This window comes from Hakea prostrata, chromosome 1, assembly GCF_041222555.1.
Source record: "Hakea prostrata isolate BN-2017 chromosome 1, UWA_Hpros_2, whole genome shotgun sequence".
In the NCBI taxonomy this organism is placed as follows: domain Eukaryota; kingdom Viridiplantae; phylum Streptophyta; class Magnoliopsida; order Proteales; family Proteaceae; genus Hakea; species Hakea prostrata.
Genome location: NC_142600.1, coordinates 13137948 through 13158397, shown reverse-complemented (window position 1 = coordinate 13158397; position 20450 = coordinate 13137948). Strand labels below are relative to the sequence as shown.

The following is a 20450-nucleotide window of genomic DNA, read 5'->3' as shown; positions in this document are numbered from 1 at the left end:
TGCTATATTTGCTGAGTGTAGTTACCAAACATGAAACCTTTTCGGTAGACACAGAGAATGCCTTTTATCGAAGTACGCCTATGAGGATTTTCATGCCACGGTGATGATCCCATGGTAAAATAAAATAGAGAAAAGCTTTATTGTGCCTCTTTCTGTATCTGTACTTCAAATCTATAGCTAATTTAAGACACATTTTTTTCTGGGAAAATACGGGTGTTAATAAGAAGGTAGATGTTACGAATGCTGAAGGTTTTATACCGCCCTGTAGAATGACTTTAGTCATAGGAAGAATTTCAGAATTTCACCTTTGGAATTGTAGTTGGAATCAAGAATAGAATGAGTGTAGTTGATTTTGATATGATTCCAAATGGAATTGGCGGATTCTGGCATTTGACAGAAACAGAGATCTGGTAACATGATTCATTCTCGCCACTGATAGTTCAAGCAGTCGGCCAGCAAGTAGCTATGTTTTGGCATTAGTTAATCCATCTGGTGGAAGACTTTAGGAAGGTGTGTTTTAGGGGTGGGAATCCCAAGGACGAAAAAGAACATAAAATGAACTCGCACATCAGAACTTATCATGTATAATCCTATGCATCTGGAAGATCACCAGTACTTGCAACTTAACCCAAAAAAGCAGAATTCAATCACAAATACACTCGGCTAATCCAGTCCTATAACGACCCAGTTTTGATGGACATGGTTAGAATTAGGTTACATTCCCTCATTGATCCATCCGTAGAACTCTTTAGCCAAGTTGTAATAACGGTTCTAAAGAGAGATGCACTACATAATGAAGAGATAAAATCAAATATCTGAAGAACTAATTGGAAGTTCCCACTCCTTCATATATTATGTGCAAAGGAAGCAACTGATTTACAAAGAAAATATCATGAAGAACTACTTGGAAGTTCCCACTCTTCATATGTTATTTGCAAAAGAGTACATTGAATCAAGTGCTTGACTCCTCACGTCAAAACATAGCTAACCTTACCACCCTCAATAACCCCCCCCCCCTTCTCAGAAAAAAGACTGATGGTACAGAGTGAATGCCAGCAACAGTTTGTCATGTCTCAAAATAAATTTATGGATCTCAAGGCTCGCTGTCAATGAATCAAAATTATAGTACCGGAGATACTCCCATGTTCTCCAGTGCAAGGAGACAAGCATAATGGACCTGATTATGGCAGCAGATGAGGTACAACAGCCACAGGAATTGCTCAATTACAATTGGCAGTAGATTGATATTGTGGAAGATAACAAGAAGATACATTGTAGACATCTTAAACTCAAATAATTATCTTTATGGATGACAAACATTTGGGGCTTCATTGACCTGCAAGTTCTATTTCACCATAAAAGAGCTTTTGCAACTACAGCCGCCCACTGCACTCGGATTTGAATCTACCTGCAAAATGTGGTGGAATTTTCCAGTTACTACACTACTAGTTAGAGAAGAAGAGAAGGATGATAAAAGCTTTCAAGCCACCTGAAATTTTTTTGTTTTTATATTTTCTTTTTCTTTTTTCTCTGGATAGATGCCCAAAAGTTTAACATTGAAATGGATCATAACATGTATTGCATGTAGATGTCTCTTGATTTTAATACCTAGCCATCTTTAACAGTTTTAGATAGCAAATGCATTTCCAGAGGCAGAACCAACATTGTTTCCAAAAACAAGGTTATCCAAAGTGGAATTATTTTGAATAGGACATGTGAAACTCTGTTACAGGCGAGTAAAAATGCTCACGTCTGCAACCTTTCCTAGGAAAACCACAGATAACAAAATACTGAATCCTCCCATTTTTAACTGGAATGAATTAAGTTTCAAAGGGAAGTGAAAGAAAAACTGCATATTCAATGCATGAAGCTCCCACAAATGCAGGGTCTGGAAGGGCCAAACATATGCAGATTTAACCCCTCTTTGCAAAGAGGTTGCTTCCCAACTGAAACCCCAACAACCTTAATGTATCACGGTAGCACCAATATCCACACTCTTAAGGCATTGAAAGAAGCACTTTCTGGCATACAGTAATGGTTTCCTGGATATGGAAATGATATCCAGGAAACCATAATGTCAGTTGTAAAAATGATAATAATTTGCTAACAACAGAAAACCCTGGTTTTAGTATAACAACAACAACCCACCAAAAAAAAAAAAAGAGAGAGAGAGAAGAAGAAAGTAGCAGATAACAAGGACTGCAATTTCTTGAGTATTATAAGCACCGAAAGCAGGTCCATATACATTCATGTAATGTCTGGAAAAGCATTAGGAAACAGGGCCTAGGGTAGCCACCCAACACCCTATGGTCCTACAGGAAATTTCACATGAGTAAAGGGCATTTTGGCAATTTTGGTCTATTCTATTTGAGTCCAATAAGGTTTAGTTGGATTCAGTGTGTCAGTAGGATTCCAACTCTAGCTTTGTTGGAATTTGGTTTAGTTTTGGTCAAGTTAGTGAGTCCCAATTAGAGAGGAATTCCCTTAGTTGTAATTCAAGTTTTGCAAGAAGACTAGGCCAATTCATGTTTTGTAATTCGATTCATCCTAGGCTGAGTTAAAGCTAGAGTCCTTGAGAGAATGAGAGTCCTACATCAAATAAGCGTCCTAGTTTGAGTTACCTTCTGATGTTGAGTCCTAGTATGAGTCCATTCACGTAAGGGTATAAGTATAGCCCATTACTTGTACAGAGGACAGACTTGATTATTAAATAAACTTGATATTGAAGGTGAAATAGTGGAGTCATGGGTTTCCTGAGCAAGGAAGCCTGCGGCTGCTGTTGGTGCTTTGATTTTGCTGCAGGTTTTCAACTCCCTCTCTCCATAACAAGTAAGTTCATACCTACCCCTGCCTCTATTCTTCTACTCCTTTCTCCCCCTTTGCAGGCCCAGATTCTCCCCTCCCCATCCCAAACACTAATTCTCTTCATCCCAGCCCCCTTTCCCCACCACAGCCTTCATTCTTCCCTCCCCTAGCCTGCCGTAGCTTCACCCCACATCCCTACCCCTATTCACCACAATCCCTTCCCATTCCTAAAACCCTATTCCACATTACATCCCCTACCTTTTCCCCTTCCCTAGTTGAAAACCTTAGCTCTCCATTCCCTTACCCAAATCCCAATCCCTCCTAACATATTCACCCCACCCCTTCACTAACATTCCGCCCCATCCTTAGCCCTTTTCCCCTTCCCCAAAACCCTCAAATTTCTGCACTCTTTCTGCTTCATCAAACACTAGAGACTGTAACCTTCTTTCACCTAGAACCTTCAAACTCTTCAACCAAAACCTATTCCTTTTCAGAATTATCATCCACTACCCTTCCCTTCCCTTCGACCTTAACCCTAACCCTGGCCACCCCACTGGAAACCCTAATCTTCCTAAACCCTAAACCTGAAGTTCAATTCTGAATTTTAAAATTGCACCAAGGTTGAGATCTGGAATTCATTTAACCCTAGATCCTAAACCATACTCAAACCTATAACCCCTATTCCCAAGCCCTAGAACCATACATATCAGCCTTATACCTAAACCACAGGGTTATAAAACCCTAGTTTTACTGCTGGTTCACTTGAATTCATCCTGAAGACTAACTCTAGAATTAAGGTTTACATCAATTTGGGCAAATATTGGATCGCATAGAACTCTACTCTTAACACATATCAAGGACAAAGACAATAGTATGACATTCTATTAGCCTATGATACAAATAAATCATAAACTGTGGGCTATATGATGTCCCAAGTCCTACTTATATGTCCTCAATCTGCTTTGTTCTGACTAAAGAATGGCTGTCCAATCCCTTTTCTATTTAAGGTCAAAGCATGGAGTTTAAGCCTGAACAAGCTAGACAAATGAGCCAAAGCCTGGACCTGCTAATGGACTATCATAAGGACATAAAGATAGTGATGTAAACTCCAAAGAGCCGCAAGAAGCCATAGCCACTGCCATGTTCTTGCACAAACCTCTACGGATATTCTGGTCTTTTCCCTTAAATTCAGTTCTTTCATTTATTTAATTGGATTATTTCTAATTAAAGAGGAGTCCTAATTGAGTCTTTAATTTGGTTTGTCAGTTGCATATAGGAGTTTGAGTCCAAGTTGGAGTCCTAGATCTTTTAGAATTAGAACTCCCTAGAATTGAGTTCTATTTGGAGTCTCATTGTGATGGCTATAAATTCGAAGGCCTACTGCTGTAACAAATCAGTTTTGATCAATAATATTGCTGAGGATTATAGCCAATGAAGCATCAAGTGGGTTTTTGTAAGGAACCCGTGAATCAAATCCCAAAAACTAATAATATTTGATTATTAAAATGAATGAACAAGAACAATAAGCAAGATAATCTGGTCCCAATGGTGCTAGTCACCCCCACAACACACTGCTACCCCACAGCCTACGGCTGCCCAAACACTCACATAAATAATCCTTGACTATTCCTCACAACTTACCCCTATTTATAACCCCTAATCAACCTTAATTCTCTCTCCCCCCTCTCCTCAATGTATCATAATACCGTGATTCCAGGGCCCTATCACTACCAGCCCCTCGAAAATCACCTTGTCCTCAAGGTGATGGAAAATTAGAAGCTTGGTCTTTACATGTTTGCCACACAACCATGCCAGCTCAATATCTTTAAGAATAAACCTCCTTGGAATCCAACTGATGCAGTAACCACAGAAGTCCAAGCAGTCCATATGAAGGAAAGCCTTGAAATCTTCAGCTGATGGACAGAACGCACTAGGAGTAACCACTGAAACTGGGTTCAGATGAAAACCAATAACGTGACTACGTGAGCATCCATATAGAACACAACACCTGCTGCACTGAGTTTCACATTAAGGAGGAGTCAAGGATTTTCAGCAGATTGGCAACCCCAATCTCCAAATTGTCATGAGCACCCACTACGCATAAAATATGGTCTCTGGTTTCATACTTCCTGACATACTGAAATGTGGAGGAGCAAGAATTTATCTATGGAAAGAGTCGGGTGCCGGATGTAAATCAGTGTATGCCGAGCGTTTCGTCGCGAATATGGATGCAATATAGCCCTTTGAAGAATAATGTTATGCATGCTCAGGCAACACAAAATATACCGATGTGCATCACTAAGACGAGGTGATTTGATTACCCCAATCTTCTTTACAGGTTTGAAATCTGAGTTCCACTTGACCACCTCAAGTAATGCTTGATTTCCACTAGAGGCAAGACCAAAACCAAATCCAATAATCAGCAGTTGGCAAAAGGAATTGCAAAAGACCCTATTTTCACCGAATCGATCAACCATGCCTGTAGTATAGTGAAAGACCCCACCAATGCTCACATCCTTATCGCGTCGGTGGCCAAAATCCACTCCATTTGATGCTGCAATGAGTCACGCCTTTATGCTAGTCATCAGAAGTAGGAAGAAATCGTCGTAGTAGCGCCCAAAAATGGCCTTCTCCGGCAGATGCTCCCTGCCGTTTGTTGTGGCTGGGATTCTCGCCTCTACAATCGTGGGGTTGGAGGTTGAAGAAAAATGAACAAGTAGCCTTCCGGAAATACCCCTGGCCCTTTGGCATTGCATATGAGTTGTTAATATTTTGGCCAAGCCTCGGCTAGGCCTATCAATCCATTGTAGAGCCCATCTGCGAGCCTCACTTTCATGACTCAAATCCAGCGTCTTCAAATATTGGGCTTTAGTTGGGTCCTTTAGAGCCCATCCCATCATTTTAATATATTGGAACAAAGACTCCAACTGGCCCAAGGACCTCATGCATTTGACCCACACTTGGATCTGAACCGTCGGTCCATCCCAGACCCAATTTTGAACTGTTTCTTCCAAAAAAGAAGCTACAATCCAAACCCTATTGTTCCCTTCCTTTTCTACCGCCAATTGTGATTTTTCCTCCCTATCTTGAGTTGTGGTTATTTCCAAAAATAATTTCTTAAGTTTCGAAATCAGAACTAATCGGGTAATTGGATCTTGAAGATCTTTTCCTAAGGAGAGTTGAATTAGGAATATTACCCTGTGATCGCACCCAAGTCGTAGGCTGCCACCATTGTTGGATCTGCAGCCTAAGCACTACTTCTGCTGCCACCTCCACCGCATCCAAGGTGGCTTCACCGAAGCTCGCTCCACCCCGCCGGGCTCTCCCCTGAAACGATGGTCTCTCTCCAACTTTTCTAGAGTTACCAATTTGATATTTCTCATTGTTGCATCCGATACTTTGTCAGGCTCAAGTTCAAATGCAATGCCTTGACCTAAAATGGATTCCACACCTATAGGACCTTTTTGTAGCCTCCTATTCTTTGCGAGGTCCACGGCAATGGTTGAGTCCTCAAATTTCACCTCACATTTTGCAACCAACTCTTCTTGTTTAATAACTTCCACTGGTTCGTCTTGCCGAAATTGAATTGCAACACCTCCTTGAAGTTGGTCCAATCAAACGCCAACCACTTTCTTTGGTAAACCCAGTCCAATGCATCTCTTTCCACGTGTTGGAGTGGCACTCCCAGTCAATGCTCGTATTGTAATCTCCTGTTCCCAACAGAATAATAAGACCTCTATAAGCCATTCCCCTACATCACCTTTGCCAAAAAACATGGATAATCCAGTTTCCATTGCTTCCTGTGGATCAAAACGGGCTTTGGTACCAATTTGTTAGGAACCCGTGAATAGAATCCCAAAAACTAATAATATTTTATTACTAAAATGAATGAACAAGAACAATAAGCAAGATAATCTGGTCACAATGGTGCCAGTCACCTCCACATGACACTGCTGCCCCTCAGCCCCTCAGCCTACAGCAGCCCAAACACTCACATAAGTAAACCCTAACTATTCCTCACATTTTACCCCTATTTATAACCCCTAATCAACCCTAATTCTCTCTCTCTCCCCCCTCAATGTAGCATAATACCGTGATCCCAAAGCCCTATCAGTTTCCTTCGAGGGGGACCCTCCGGCTTCAAGAAGCTCTCTTCTCTCTAATTTCTTGTTGGTTCTTGATCATAAACAGCAGCAGCAGCAGCTTACAGTCTTCTCCTCCTTCAGGAACAGCAATCCCCAACCCCAAATCCAAACCCTAAGCCCCCCCTACAACTCTCGCTCTCTTCTTTCCTCACCTGCAGCAATTTTCTGGAAGGTTCTAAGTTAAGAAAACCAAAACCTTTCCGTCCATCCATTCTAAACCCTAAATTACAGCCAGAACAATCCCTAGACTACCCATCAATCTTTGGTTACAGCCTCAGCCCCCACCCACCCTCCAAACCCTAGAAATTAGCTCCCCCTTCTTGTGCAAATCAAAACCCTAAAACAGAAAATTCAAGAAGCTCAAGAATGAAAGAAAAGCAAGATTCAATCAGGAACTTAAGAACAGTTATTTATCCCCATGCCAATTCCACCCTAGACCTAACAAAACCTAACCGCAAGCCCTAAGACCCTATTTCTCCTTTGCCGCAAGTCCCAAAACCTTAATTTTCCCTAACCTCAAATCATAATACCATAGAATTACTGTTGTTGGTTACAACAATTGAAATAAAATTGTCCATCCCTCTGTGGTTTACATCAGATAGTTGTGGCCTTGTGGCCCATCATTATTATCATCTACTGTTGCAACATGAATCTATAAGCCTGATTTTTATGGGCAACAAATGCTAGCTCAGGAGGTGCAACTAGGTCATGAAATCTGTCCTAATTGGAGCATTCAAGGGACTGCTCAAATTTGTGTTACTGCATTCTTCTTAGTTTGTTTGTGCCATCATATAAGCTGTTAAATACTCAAACCTAAGGTTTTCCAGCTCCTCACTAGATTCATTGGAGCCACATGAGCCCATCCTTCCATTCACAGGATCAGGTTCAGCAGAAGTGAAATAAATCAAGACCTAGCATACTCTCTTAAAGTCCAAATATGTCTGGGATAGGGATATTAAAACCTATCAGAAACAGCGCTTCAGGAGGAGTTCAAACTATCCCATACCCATTCATTTGGAAATCTTCTTATGAATAAAAGTTTGTGCTACAATTACTTCGTTTAGGACCATGTTTTCAATCCTGACCAATCAGTTAGTTCTCAAATGCCAATCAACAATACTTTTTTCACTTTTGGACCTCTGATCACTTGCAATGTCTCACCCTCTCACCTATGCAGTTGTGAGGTTTCAGGTCCAAACGGTTTTTGACCAAAAGGTATCCATATAAGGAAAATTGGTTTCTGGTGTGAAATGCTACTAAAAATGGTTTCCTCAAAAAATTCTTAAAGATGCACAAAACAATGCCTAGGGACCAAGAAGCTGTCTTGGTGCAAACTGAGAAACCTAAGAGTATGAATCTCAGTTGCAAGCAGGTCTCAGCAATCAAGTAATGGGCAGAACAAAATGAACTCATTCAGCAAACAGACTAAAAACTAAATCTGGACAAGACAGGGAATATGTGTAGCAACAGATCTGTAAATGAACCAGGCATGAGATGCTATAGGCCTACTAATTTCATTAAATTTTGAGAGTTTTTACTTGATCAGCTAAGGTAATGTATGCAGCCAGAAATATATTCCTTGTTGAAAGGATTAATTTTTAAGGACTTAATTGATACTGACAATTGTTCATTTACTGCTTACAGATCCATGTTAACTTCCATTCCTGTTGGATTCTATTAGGAGTTAAATTAGAGTTTGTATTCATGTAAAATTCTATTCCTTGTAATAGTGTACTTTCCACTTAATTATAAATAGAGGGCTTGAGATCATTGATCAATAAGCCATTACACCAATATTGTGTTTCTCAACATGGCATCAGAGCCTAAGTCCGATTAGGGAAGAGAAATAAGAAAGAGAAAAAGAGAAAAAAGATCCGCTGCATCACCGAAACCATAACCTTCCACCTTCATCTTCTTCTAGTTTGCTTCTTCTCTGAAATTCTGAAACGAGAATTCTTCTCTGAAATTCTGCAACTGCTCCGTCACCGAAAACCGTAACCTTCCGCCTTCTTCTCTGAAATTCTGAAACGAGAATTCTTCTCTGAATTTCTGAAATCAAACTCCATCACCATCGCAGTTCTGATTTTCGAAACGATATTCTGAATTTCTGAAACCAGACTCCAAGCAGTTCTGATTTCTGAAACGATATTCTGAGTTTCTGAAACCAGACTCCATCTCCATCGCAAACTCCATTGCAGTTTTGATTTCTGAAACCAGACTCCATCACCATCATCGTCTCAGACTCTGCTTCCGTCGCCTGATTCCGTCACCGTCGCCTGCTTACATCCCCATCTCCATCGTCTGAGGTGTCCTCGTCTTCGATTTTTCAGGTTTGAGGAAGAAGATATGTCGATTGGTTATTGATTTAGTTGGTTGAGTTTTCGGTTCAACTTCTGGTTCAGGTTTTAGTTCATTGTTTGGTTCAGTTCTTGGTTCCTTTCAGCCAAAACCCATCATATGAAATAGACCAGACCATAACCGTATTTTTTTCCTTTTTTCTTCGGTTCTATTAGCCAAAAACTAGTAGACCAGACCAGATTTTTTTCTCTGGTTCTATTAGCCAAAAAAAAGAAAAAGTATTTAGACCCATTGCTCTTTGGACCGTGTTTGTTTTCTTTTCGGGTTTCCTGGAAATATATATTAGGTGATTAAGTGCATGTCTAGGAAAATTTTGTCTAAGGAGTCTAGTATTTAAGCAGACCGGTTGTGTCCCTCCAGTCTTTCCGGTAAGACTTTCCTGGTGTACTTTTGTTCAACAATATACTAATTGGAGGTAACCTGAGGAGATACTTCATGTGTTATCATTACTTAGAATTGTTTTGGGTTGTTCGGCTATTGCATTCTGCAACATTTCTGTTACTTCGAAAGGTTGAAGACCGAAGAACTACAGATAATTTTGTCAACATGACAACTATTTATGATACTCCTGCTCCCACTGGCTCCGAACATTACCCCACTCTTCATCCTCTTTCGATAAGCTTTGATGGGACAAATTATTTGATTTGGTCCCGATCTGCTTACCTGACTATTGTCGGAAGAGGACTTGTTAGACAAATTTCGGGCACTACTATCAAACCTACTACCACAGGCGTTTCACAAGATAAATGGATCTCAAATGACTCTCTTATTATGTCATTCCTTTTGAATTCCCTGCATCCAAATATTGCCCGGGGTTACCTATTACTTGATGCTACAGCCCAAATCTGAAGGCTACTACTTTGGGCGGTTGGGGAATGATGCACGTGTTTATGAGCTACGAAAGAAGCTTCATGAGACTACCCAATATTATGCTGGTTGCGATCTCTTTGGCAGGAGTTGGATCATTAAGGGGATTATCATCCCACTAACCCAGATGATGTGACTATTTATAGGAAGCACATTGATAAGATTCGGATATATGACTTCTTAGCAGGTTTGAATGTGGAGTACGATCAGATTAGAGTACAAGTCTTAAGTCGTTCTCCCTTTCCTACACTAGAACAATCTTATGCTCTTGTTCAGTGTGAGGAAAGTCGTCGATTAGCCATGCTTCATACTCCTATTATGGAGAAATCAGCTTTACGGTGTTTGCACTAAATCTGATCCGGCTAAGGAGATTGTCAAGTGTGAGCACCGTCACAAACCATATCATACCAAGGCAAATTGTTGGAACCGCATGGGAAGCCTACGATTTGAGCAAAACGAGCACAAAGAAGGAAAAACCAAAGGCTAATCTTCCGAGACGGTTTCCACCACACCCTCTCGCAAACGTTGGTTTTTCACGGGAGGAGTTCGCTACTCGAGCGTGTTCTGCGTCTTCTCTGGGTACAGCCTCGACCCTTGCCTCTACTACCCATAGGTCCTATACCAACTCCTACCTTGCTACTTCAAGTAAAACTTTTGCTGGCTTTCAAGCTTCTTCAGTTTCTACTCCTTGGATCATTGATACAGGAGCCACAGATCATATGACAGGTTTATCCTCATCTTTCTTACAATATTCTCCAACTTCTGGAAATGATAAAGTTTGAATTGATGATGGCTCCTATTCTTCCATTGCTGGAAAAGGGACCATTCAGCATTCTCCATCACTTTCTTTGTCTAAAGTTTTACATGTTCCCTCTTTCTCTACTAACTTGCTCTCTATCAGTAGTCTTACACATGACTTGAATTCTAAAGTGACTTTTTTCCCATCTTACTATGTCTTCCAGGATCTGGTCACGGGGAAGGAGATTGGACGTGGTAAACTAGACAATGGACTTTATTTGCTCGAGCCGATTGGAGAATCTGCGTCTGCTTTGACTGCATCTTCTAATCCGGTCCATTTGGTAATATCAGACCTTCATTAGTGGCATTGTAGGTTAGGTCACCCCCCTCTAGGTACTCTTAAGAAAATATTTCCTGATTTGGTTTCTTCTTGTAATGAGGATAATTTTTTTAGTGAAGCCTGCATTTTGCGGGGGCTCTACTTATTTACCTTCTCTTAATAATAGAAAACCTATTCATTTTATGCTAATTCATACTGATGTGTGGGGGCCTTGCGGACGTGTGTCTATTACTGGCCATAGGTACTTTGTTACTTTTATTGATTGTCACTCTCGTTTTACATGGATTTATCTTTTAAAGCAAAAAAATGAAATTTTTCGATGTTTTCATGATTTTTATAATATGATTAAAACTCAGTTCAATGCCACTGTGAAGATCCTTCGCAGTGAAAATGGCAAAGAGTATATTGATGGTGAATTTCAAAGATATCTCTGACTCTAGCATAATACATCAGACCAGTTGCGTTGATACGGCTGCTCAAAATGGGGTTGCCGAAAGGAAGAATCGGCATCTCTTAGAGATAGCCCATTCCATTATGATTGCTATTAATGTACCTGACCAATATTGGAGTGATGCTATACTCACTGCTTCTTACCTTATGAATAGGATGCCCGGTAGGATACTTGGTTTTAAATGTCCTAATGAGATTCTTCGGGAGCCTTTTCTTTTGTTATTCCCCAAAGGTTTTTGGATGCGTGTGTTATGCCGTAATCACACCACCGAGTAGTTGGCTCCCCGCGGCCTCGCTGCATATTTTGAGGTATTCGCTACTCGTAAGGGTACAAATGTTATCATCCTCCTTCCGGAAAACCATTGTATCCATGGATGTAATTTTTCATGAGTTTTGCCCCTACTATACACCTCTCCAGGGAGAGAGTTTTAGAGGAGGAGAGGTGTTCTTTCCAACTCTAAGATCTTCCTATCACACATCAACACAACTAAAGAGTCCCGGAAGAGTTTCCTGACCAGGGAAGACTTCGGCCAGTATACCTGAGGACTCTAATCCTCCCCCTTCGATTTCCGAACCATGTGAAGAACCTAGCGGGGGAGACCACTCCTATGAGACACACCTGTTGGGGTCTTTCAAACCGGATTGACCGATAAGGAGGTCGGACTTATCGGAGGAAGAATTACAACCGGTTAAAGCAGGTGGAGAAAGGTGATACGTTACCACTTCAGTCTCTTGCTCCAAAATCAGATTCTACTGTTCCCCTTAAGGTATCTTCTGATGATCTTCCTATTACTTTTAGAAAAGGGGTCAGATCTTGTACTCAACATCCCATAGCTAAATATGTTTCTTATAACTCTTTGTCTGACTCCTACCGTGCTTTTATATCCTCTTTGTCATTTGTATATGTTCCTAAAAGTTGGCAGGAAGCCTATGCTGATAAGAGATGGAAGGTAGCTATGGTAGAGAAAATGCAGGCAATGAAGAAAAATGACACTTGGGAGTTGGTTAAACTTCCTCTAGGAAAAAAATCAGTGGGCTGCAAATGGGTATTTGTGGTTAAACAAAATATGGATGGATCAGTCAACAAGTTGAAAGCTAAACTGGTTGCAAAGGGGTTTACCCAGACCTATGGGATTGATTATCAGGAGACCTTTGCCCCTGTTGCAAAACTAAACACTGCCAAAGTTCTGTTGTCTGTAGCTGTGAACAAAGACTGAAACTTGCACCAACTAGACGTAAAGAATGCCTTCTTACATGGGGAGTTAGCAGAAGAGGTCTATATAGAAATCCCACATGGTTTCTCCGATGACAATACTGAAGGGAAAGTTTGTCGATTGAAGAGGTCAATTTATGGGTTAAAATAGTCTCCTAGATGCTGGTTTGGACGCCTCCTGAAGGCAATGACTTCTATTGGGTAGAAGCAAAGCAATGCTGATCATACACTATTTGTCAATAAGTCAAGTACTAACATCACACTTCTCATTGTTTATGTAGACGATATTGTCATCATAGGGAATGATGGTGAAGAAATTCAAAAGTTGAAGGACTTTCTTGGCAGAGAGTTTGAAATTAAAGATCTAAGGAAGTTCCAAGATTTCTTAGGGATTGAGGTGGCTCGATTACAGAAAGGTATATTCCTATCCCCAAAAAAGTATGTCCTAGATCTATTACCGGAAGTGGGAATGTTGGGGTGTAAAGCAGTTGATACCCCTATTGAAGCTGGAGCTAAACTTAAAAAAAAAAGGGGGAGAACCAGTGGACAAAGGAAGATACCAAAGGCTGGTAAGGAAGCTTATTTACTTGTCCCACACCAGGCCAGACATCGCTTATGCTGTAGGTATAGTGAGCCAATTCATGCATGATCCATATTTAGCTCATATGAAGGTTGTTATCAGAATACTACAGTATTTGAAGGAAACTCCTAAAAAAGGAATACTTTTGTGACCCACTGATAATCTAAAAGTAGAAGCATACATTAATGCAGATTGGGCTGGATCTCCTGACAGGAAGTCAATTTCAGGTTACTGTACTTTTGTTGGAGGTAATCTAGTTACTTGGAGAAGTAAGAAACAGAATGTGGTAGCTTTATCTAGTACCGAAGCTGAATATAAAGCTATGGTTCGTGGAGTTTGTGAGCTACTATGGTTGAAAGGCTTGCTGTAAGATATTGGAGTCCAAGTTCCAAACCCTATGATGTTATATTGTGACAACAAGGCTGCTATTAGTATTGCTAATAATCCAGAGCAACATGATCGAACTAAGCACATTGAAATTGCCAGGTTTTTTGTCAAAGGAAAGTTGGAACAAGGACTTATCTACATGCCTTTTGTAAGATCTGGAGACCAAGTAGCAGATGTTTTCACTAAGGGTTTGAAAGAAAGAGATTTCATTCCTATTGTAGGCAAGTTGGGCATGACTAATATCTATGCCTCAACTTGAGGGGGAGTGTTGGATTCTATTAGGAGTTCAATTAGAGTTTGTATAGGAATTAAATTAGAGTTTGTATTCATGTAAAATTATATTCCTTGTAATAGTGTACTTTCCACTTAATTATAAATAGAGGGCTTGAGATCATTGATCAATAAGCCATTACACCAATATTGTGTTTCTCAACTATTCCCAAGGTAGTAGTTTGCCTACCTGTTTATCCAAATTTCAGAAATATTCAGTCACTGAAAATCTAACATTGATTTGATCTGAAGTTGTTTGTGATGTCTAATTGGTGGTACAGTTAATCGGTGACCATAGAGCAGGCCCATACAAGCAAAGAACGAAGGGTTTCACATGCCCAACCTCCATCACCACTGGTGAGTGTGAAAAAGGGTAAATATTGTAACTAACAATGCTCTGCTGTTTTAAGCATCATAAATAATGCTTACTTGGTTTAAAACTGAAAATTGAAAAAGGTTCTTAAAGCAATAGCAATATGTACCTGCCAGGTAAATGATTAAGGTATGGAGCATATGGACAGTGTATGGACATCTGATGAGGATGAAGTGAAGAATGGTACAACAATAAAATTTGAGCACAAGATAGGGTTGAAAAAGCAAGCTGCAGGAAATGGTTTACACCTTAGTTCCATAAGCTGGAGTGTGCTACACCAGCAAGGGAGCAAGTGGTAGAGCACTGTGGTGAAATATTCTTCTGATCCCAAAAACACAATTGGTGGACTACACTGCAACACTATCAAAGATGATCATCCCCCTCATCTGATGTTATCAGAATCATCCACACCAGGACATGTAAAACACTGCCAATCAATCTTGCGAGTGAGCTGCAAATGCACCACACTCCCTTGTTCAGTCTTGGACCTTGGTCACAAGACCCACAACAACAGAGTCCGGCTTTTAGAGAAGACTTTCTCAGGGTAATCAGATGAATAACAATGCCTAGATTGCATATGAGACTTTTTTATATCCACGACATCGATAGTCCGTAGTTCTTCAGGTCCTCTGTGAAATATTATGTCAGGGTTGTTCTAAAAGCAAATTGCTACAGCTACAAGTACAGTATAAATGTAGCCATTTTCTGTAATACTTTTTTGGGATATAAGATGTTTGACAGTACCCAATAATGCCCCCAAAATCCATGTAGGAGGAGAATATGACAGAATAAAACACAGAGAAAGGGCGCATTAAAAAATATACATGGAGGTGTATATCAAGGTCGTCTCCAATTGCAAGGGAAAAATGTCTAAGATACTGGGAAGCCAAAGAATGAGCATGTATCTTACAAAAAAAGAAAAAAGAATTAGCATATATGTATGTAACTGACAAATAAAATCCTTTGCAATCAGAATTAGGACCAAGAACTGACCACGAAAGCAGATCGAATAAGCTCTTCAACATAATCAACAGTTGCACCTCTGACAAAGTCATGTGAAATTTTATCGACAACCAGCTTAACACCATCCTTCTCAAAAACTCTACAGCCAACAAGAATAAGAAACAATATCAAGAAGGAAAATAAACAATGAAAACTTCAAATAGTTAATTTTTCTGCTGGTATAACAACCAAAACGGCATTTTACCAACATCAACAGGGGCGACCATAGTGAACATGCCCCTCTGAAGGATTCAAAAAAACCTCTATCATATCATATAATTTTTTAAAGGGAGATCAATTTATATAACCTCACCCCACTCACCGTAGTACCCCATTGTGATTTGTGACTAAAGTGATAGGCTGGCCCATTATGTGATACAAAGAACCCCAAAAGAAGAGGTAAATGCAACCACAATCACGACAATCCTCCACCCATCTAAAGCCCCAATAAGATCTCTCTCTCTCTCTCTCCGCTCTCCAGCCAAACTTTCGTGAGGGTTTTAGAGGTTTTCACTTTTTGTGTGACAGTGTCTGTTAAAAAATAATAAAAAAATTTACATAGTAAAAAAAAAATTAATAAAATAAATAAATAAAACCATTTTCCTTGAATTCTTCATCCCTTATTGCATTTCCATTATATGTTGTAAAGACAAGCAAACTGATATTAGCTTATTCTAAAATCCCAAAATTGTTCTATGCTTTTCATGGGTTTAGGATTTAGTATTAGATCATCTGGATTGTATTGGGACCAGTCTCTCCAACTCCAACACGGTACATAAAACAGGCTATTATATCCGAAAGTCAGGAGAACCTGGCCAGAACTTGACCTAGCCAACTTGGAAGCACTGAGATTGGTAACCATAGACCCTGTTTCCAGGTTCAAGCTCTAAATTCCTGATACTACTGTGTCCCATTCCACCTGAAATTTTTCCTGGACCCACCATGGACATACTTAGAAGATAACAGGAAAGCTAACTGGTCATCCGAATTAGTTTTGCCTTCAAACAAAAATAAATTGAAGCCCAGAACATAAATACATTTCAAAACCCATACTATTATTAGTACACAATCGGGATTTCAGGGATGGGGTGGTCCATGTTTGTGAACAGAAGAACCCCTAGAAAAGGGTGAATGCAACCTAGTCCCAGGACTCCCAACTCCCAACCAGCGTCCGTCTTTCTAAGATCCCAATAAGATCTCCTTCTATATTTGGCAAACTCTAGCAATGATTTTACAAATTTACAGTAAGAAAGGTTATAGAGCCTATAGATAAGAAAACAGGTATTATATTACTTTAAATTCCCAAAATTTTCCTATATTTTTCATGGATTTATGAACTGGATTGGATCATATGAGTTGGTTTTAAGGTGATAAAGTATGTGACAAAAGCTATCATCTTATATCTGAACTAACAAGTTACTGGCCAGAACTTGAGCAAGTCAACTTAGGAGGATTGGGATTGGAAATGGCTGACCCTGTCCCTGGCTTCACACCCTAAATCCTTGAGGCTTCTTCATCTCCCTCCCTGGAGAAAATTTTTCATTCAAAGGGAACCAACCTGTCATCTGGATTAGTTTTGTCATCCAACAAAAATACATATTGAAACCCAGAGCATCCACCGGCCTCTACACTCAACCGAAGCATTTTATCCTCTGTAGATGCTTGTAGTTCTTTCATTCTCTGCAAGACATTCCTCAAGTCAATAAGAAGTAGCAGACGTACCCAATTAAATAGATAAACAAATAAAATGACCGGATTAATTTAAAAATATACTTAAAAACTCCTTCACCAAGAAGTGAAGTATTTGAGATTCCAGACAGAATCAAACAGTGAGACACATAAATGAACTAAAAAAATTAATGATTGGTTCGGTTTAATAAACCATCTAATTCAAATCATGGGCACAGCAATATGTTCAATGCATGGTCCATTATCACTGACTCAAAAATTTTAACTACAAAATAATTCTACCATCACTGCAAAGGTCATCCTCACCCTAAGACTCAGGAAGAACTGCAACGGAAAAAAAAAAAATCTGAGCAATTTATGAGACTAACTAGGTAAACATATACAGGCTTGTAAGACATATATGTAAGGGAGGAAGTTGACACATGTAAGATACCATAAATTGTTGGTATATTTTAGCAAAGTAAACAGCCAATGAAAAATCCATTTTTCCTTGTCCCCTCATCTTCAGCAACAATTTCTAAATCCAGCAAATATGTGTTTTGCTGGATACAGACCGATCTCCAGTCTGCTGCCCAATCCCATGCTCCCAAATTATGGGTATTGAATAAAATCCCTTTCTGACTTAAGGCCACATTCGTGACTCACAGTACATCCTCTCCTTGAAAACTTAGGCTCTGTTTCTTTGCAAGGACAAACAAATTTTGTTATCATTAATGAACATGATTGTAGCAACTTCTTAAAATCCATACCTGTTAATCAACAAAATTTTTTGATGGAATTGATATTTTACTTTTCAAACCCAAGGGGATCTGGATGCAACGTAAGGTGAAATTTAATAACATAAAAGCATGTGTCTTTTGGTCAAAAACTCAAAATAAACATAATAGGCATCCTATCCTACATGAACCCATCAATTCTGCAGAACTCTTTATCTTTATTCTTCTCTGATTAATAAGATCTTTGAAGATCTATTGAACTATGGAGCAAATCGTTCAATCACTGAATATCTGAATCTTTGGAAATTGATTCCTAAGAACAATTGTAATAAACTAACTATCCAACATTTTACCATATTTAATAACAAATTTTGGATGTGACTATTTATTTTTCCATTCAAATCCTAGGGATTTTGGTGCAAAATAAAGTGAAATTTAACAAAAAAATATGATCTAAGCTAGTGATTACAAAAGTTTTAGAGGTTTAAAATTCTCATTATCTTCACTTCATTTTAATTTCTCTTGCAACAAAACAGTGCCTTAGAGAAATTTATGGCCCACCCTATTGCATGAAAAAACTATATGACCATGCCTAATTTCAACAAGCCATCGCTGCCACAGCACTTAGTTTAAGACCTCAGGTGCAGTTTGGTTGCAAGGGAAATAAAGGTCTTCAATAAGCCACCCATGGCACAGTCCTTGATTAATACTTTGGGTAAGCAAAATTAAACTAATATATAGGCAACAGTTTTTTCTTCTTATTATTATTACTATCTTACATGATGGTACAACTAAGTCCAACACACACCAAATTTGGCTGTGGAATTTCACTATAATTTGTAACCAAATCATTTCACTTGAAAAGTACAACAGATTATAATGACAAGTAAATTTATTGCGATGTGTTTTAGATAGGTTACCCAACCATGATTACAAGTCTTTCCTTTTTTTGTTCCCAACGTTGTTTCATTTCCCCTCGCTTCCCTATAAATGCAACAAAATGGAGGGTTGAGGTTCTATCCAGTAAAGTGGATCTCTTCAATGAAACTTACACTACTGCTTGAGTTGCTGAGCTTCTGCGTTCCAATCTAACCTAATTTCCATTTGCAAAGGCATAGTCTACATATAACATAGCCCTTTTACAATTAAGTGCAGCATAAACAAGCTAACAGCAGCAAATTTTCCAGCTGATAGGTCGATCGAGGAGAATAAACTCCAGCTGTTGGATCCAAATCACGTTGGTTGGGTTCACGATAATAAATTAGAAGAGTTAACCTGCAAATAGAGTTGCCTTTAGCGTTTACGACTTCTGACTACAAGTACCATTTTCTCCAACCCAAAACTTAAGAGGGGAATTTCTGAATCAATAATGAACATTAGCGAAATATTCCCACATAGAAAATAAGTCGTTCTATGATTCTATCTACTAAAGACATGCATCAATTCGTCTAAATTGCCAGGAAAAGAAAGACGAACACAGAATCACACAAACAAACAGACACATCAAGAGAGAAAAAGTACTCGAATGCAATCATCCGTCATGTGTATGGCATCTTCAGCTTCAGATGGAGCTTTGTCCAAAGCAGAACTAAGAAGTCTCTGATTGTATCGAATTCGAGAGGAGAAGAAGGGCGTAAGACGGAGAAGGAGAGACCTGGACATGGCTTCTTCCCTCAACGCAATATACCGGCTCCGCTGGTCTTCGTATCCACTTTTCCGATTGTTGTGAATTCGGAATTTTCGAGATGTCGAACCTTGACTTCCCTCCCAAGCTTTAATTGAATCTCTCCCAACGGACGATGGCTTAGAGGACAGAGGTCAGTTCCCAGATCCTATGACACGGTATAAAATTTCGGTTACAGGGGCTTGAGGATTGCGCCGTGTTTGGTTCAACAAGAACTAGATATAAATGGGGGATTTTTTTATTATTGTTATTATTTAGGTTTCGTCCATGTAGTTCAATTTAAGTTTCCTTTTAATAAATGATTAAATAATGACAAGCTTGATAGAAATGGTTAGTTTAATAAATTTTGTGACAAAAATACTATTGTGTCCTTTGAATTTTTATATATTATTTTTAATCTACTAAAATAGATACTAAAATAAATAATAATAAATAAATAAACCTACGAAACTATTCCAACGCAAAAAACAACCGAGTTTGAAAACAAAACGAATAATTGCTTTGCAAGTTCACTAATCGAAAGAATAAGATGAATTGCCTGCTTCAAATCCATCACTTGAGCCAGTTATTCATCTCCGAATTAGAAGAACACATTGAGTTTGGGATTTGAAGTAGGTTGTTCTAATTGGGTGCTTATTTTTATTTTTTATTTATATGATTTGTTTTCGACTCGTTTTGTTCTTGGTGTTGAACATCGCTGCTCATCCCAATCCAAAGTTTCATCGTAGTTCATTAGATTGAACAACTATCCTTCGATAAGTTTGGTAATCTTGCATATTTTGTTGTAATGAAACTGCATTTATAAAAAAACTACCGAGAGAAACAACCTAGAG

General features: G+C 39.2%; 1 protein-coding gene across 1 annotated transcript; it reads right to left on the bottom strand.

Moving 5' to 3' along the window:
* Window positions 1-216: 216 nt before the first annotated feature.
* LOC149027614 (Iron-sulfur cluster biosynthesis family protein) lies at window positions 217-19810 on the bottom strand. Its single transcript, XM_089164164.1, has 4 exons — window positions 19455-19810; window positions 17087-17208; window positions 15520-15628; window positions 217-1408 (listed from the first exon to the last, which is right to left on the bottom strand). Exons 1-4 carry the CDS (start codon window positions 19593-19595, stop codon window positions 1346-1348), a joined length of 435 nt encoding a protein of 144 aa, XP_089020290.1. The 5' UTR covers window positions 19596-19810; the 3' UTR covers window positions 217-1345.
* Window positions 19811-20450: the final 640 nt, after the last annotated feature.

What these genes read in the sequence shown, in the direction of transcription:
- LOC149027614 (XM_089164164.1), bottom strand. Translation starts at nt 19,595, where the DNA reads ATGTCCAGGTCTCTCCTTCTCCGTCTTACGCCCTTCTTCTCCTCTCGA. An exon ending in TGACGGATGATTGCATTCGA is followed by an intron (nt 17,209 to 19,454) that starts GTACTTTTTCTC and finishes AATGTCTTGCAG; the next exon opens with AGAATGAAAGAACTACAAGC. An exon ending in TTATTCGATCTGCTTTCGTG is followed by an intron (nt 1,409 to 15,519) that starts GTCAGTTCTTGG and finishes CACATTTTGCAG; the next exon opens with GTAGATTCAAATCCGAGTGC.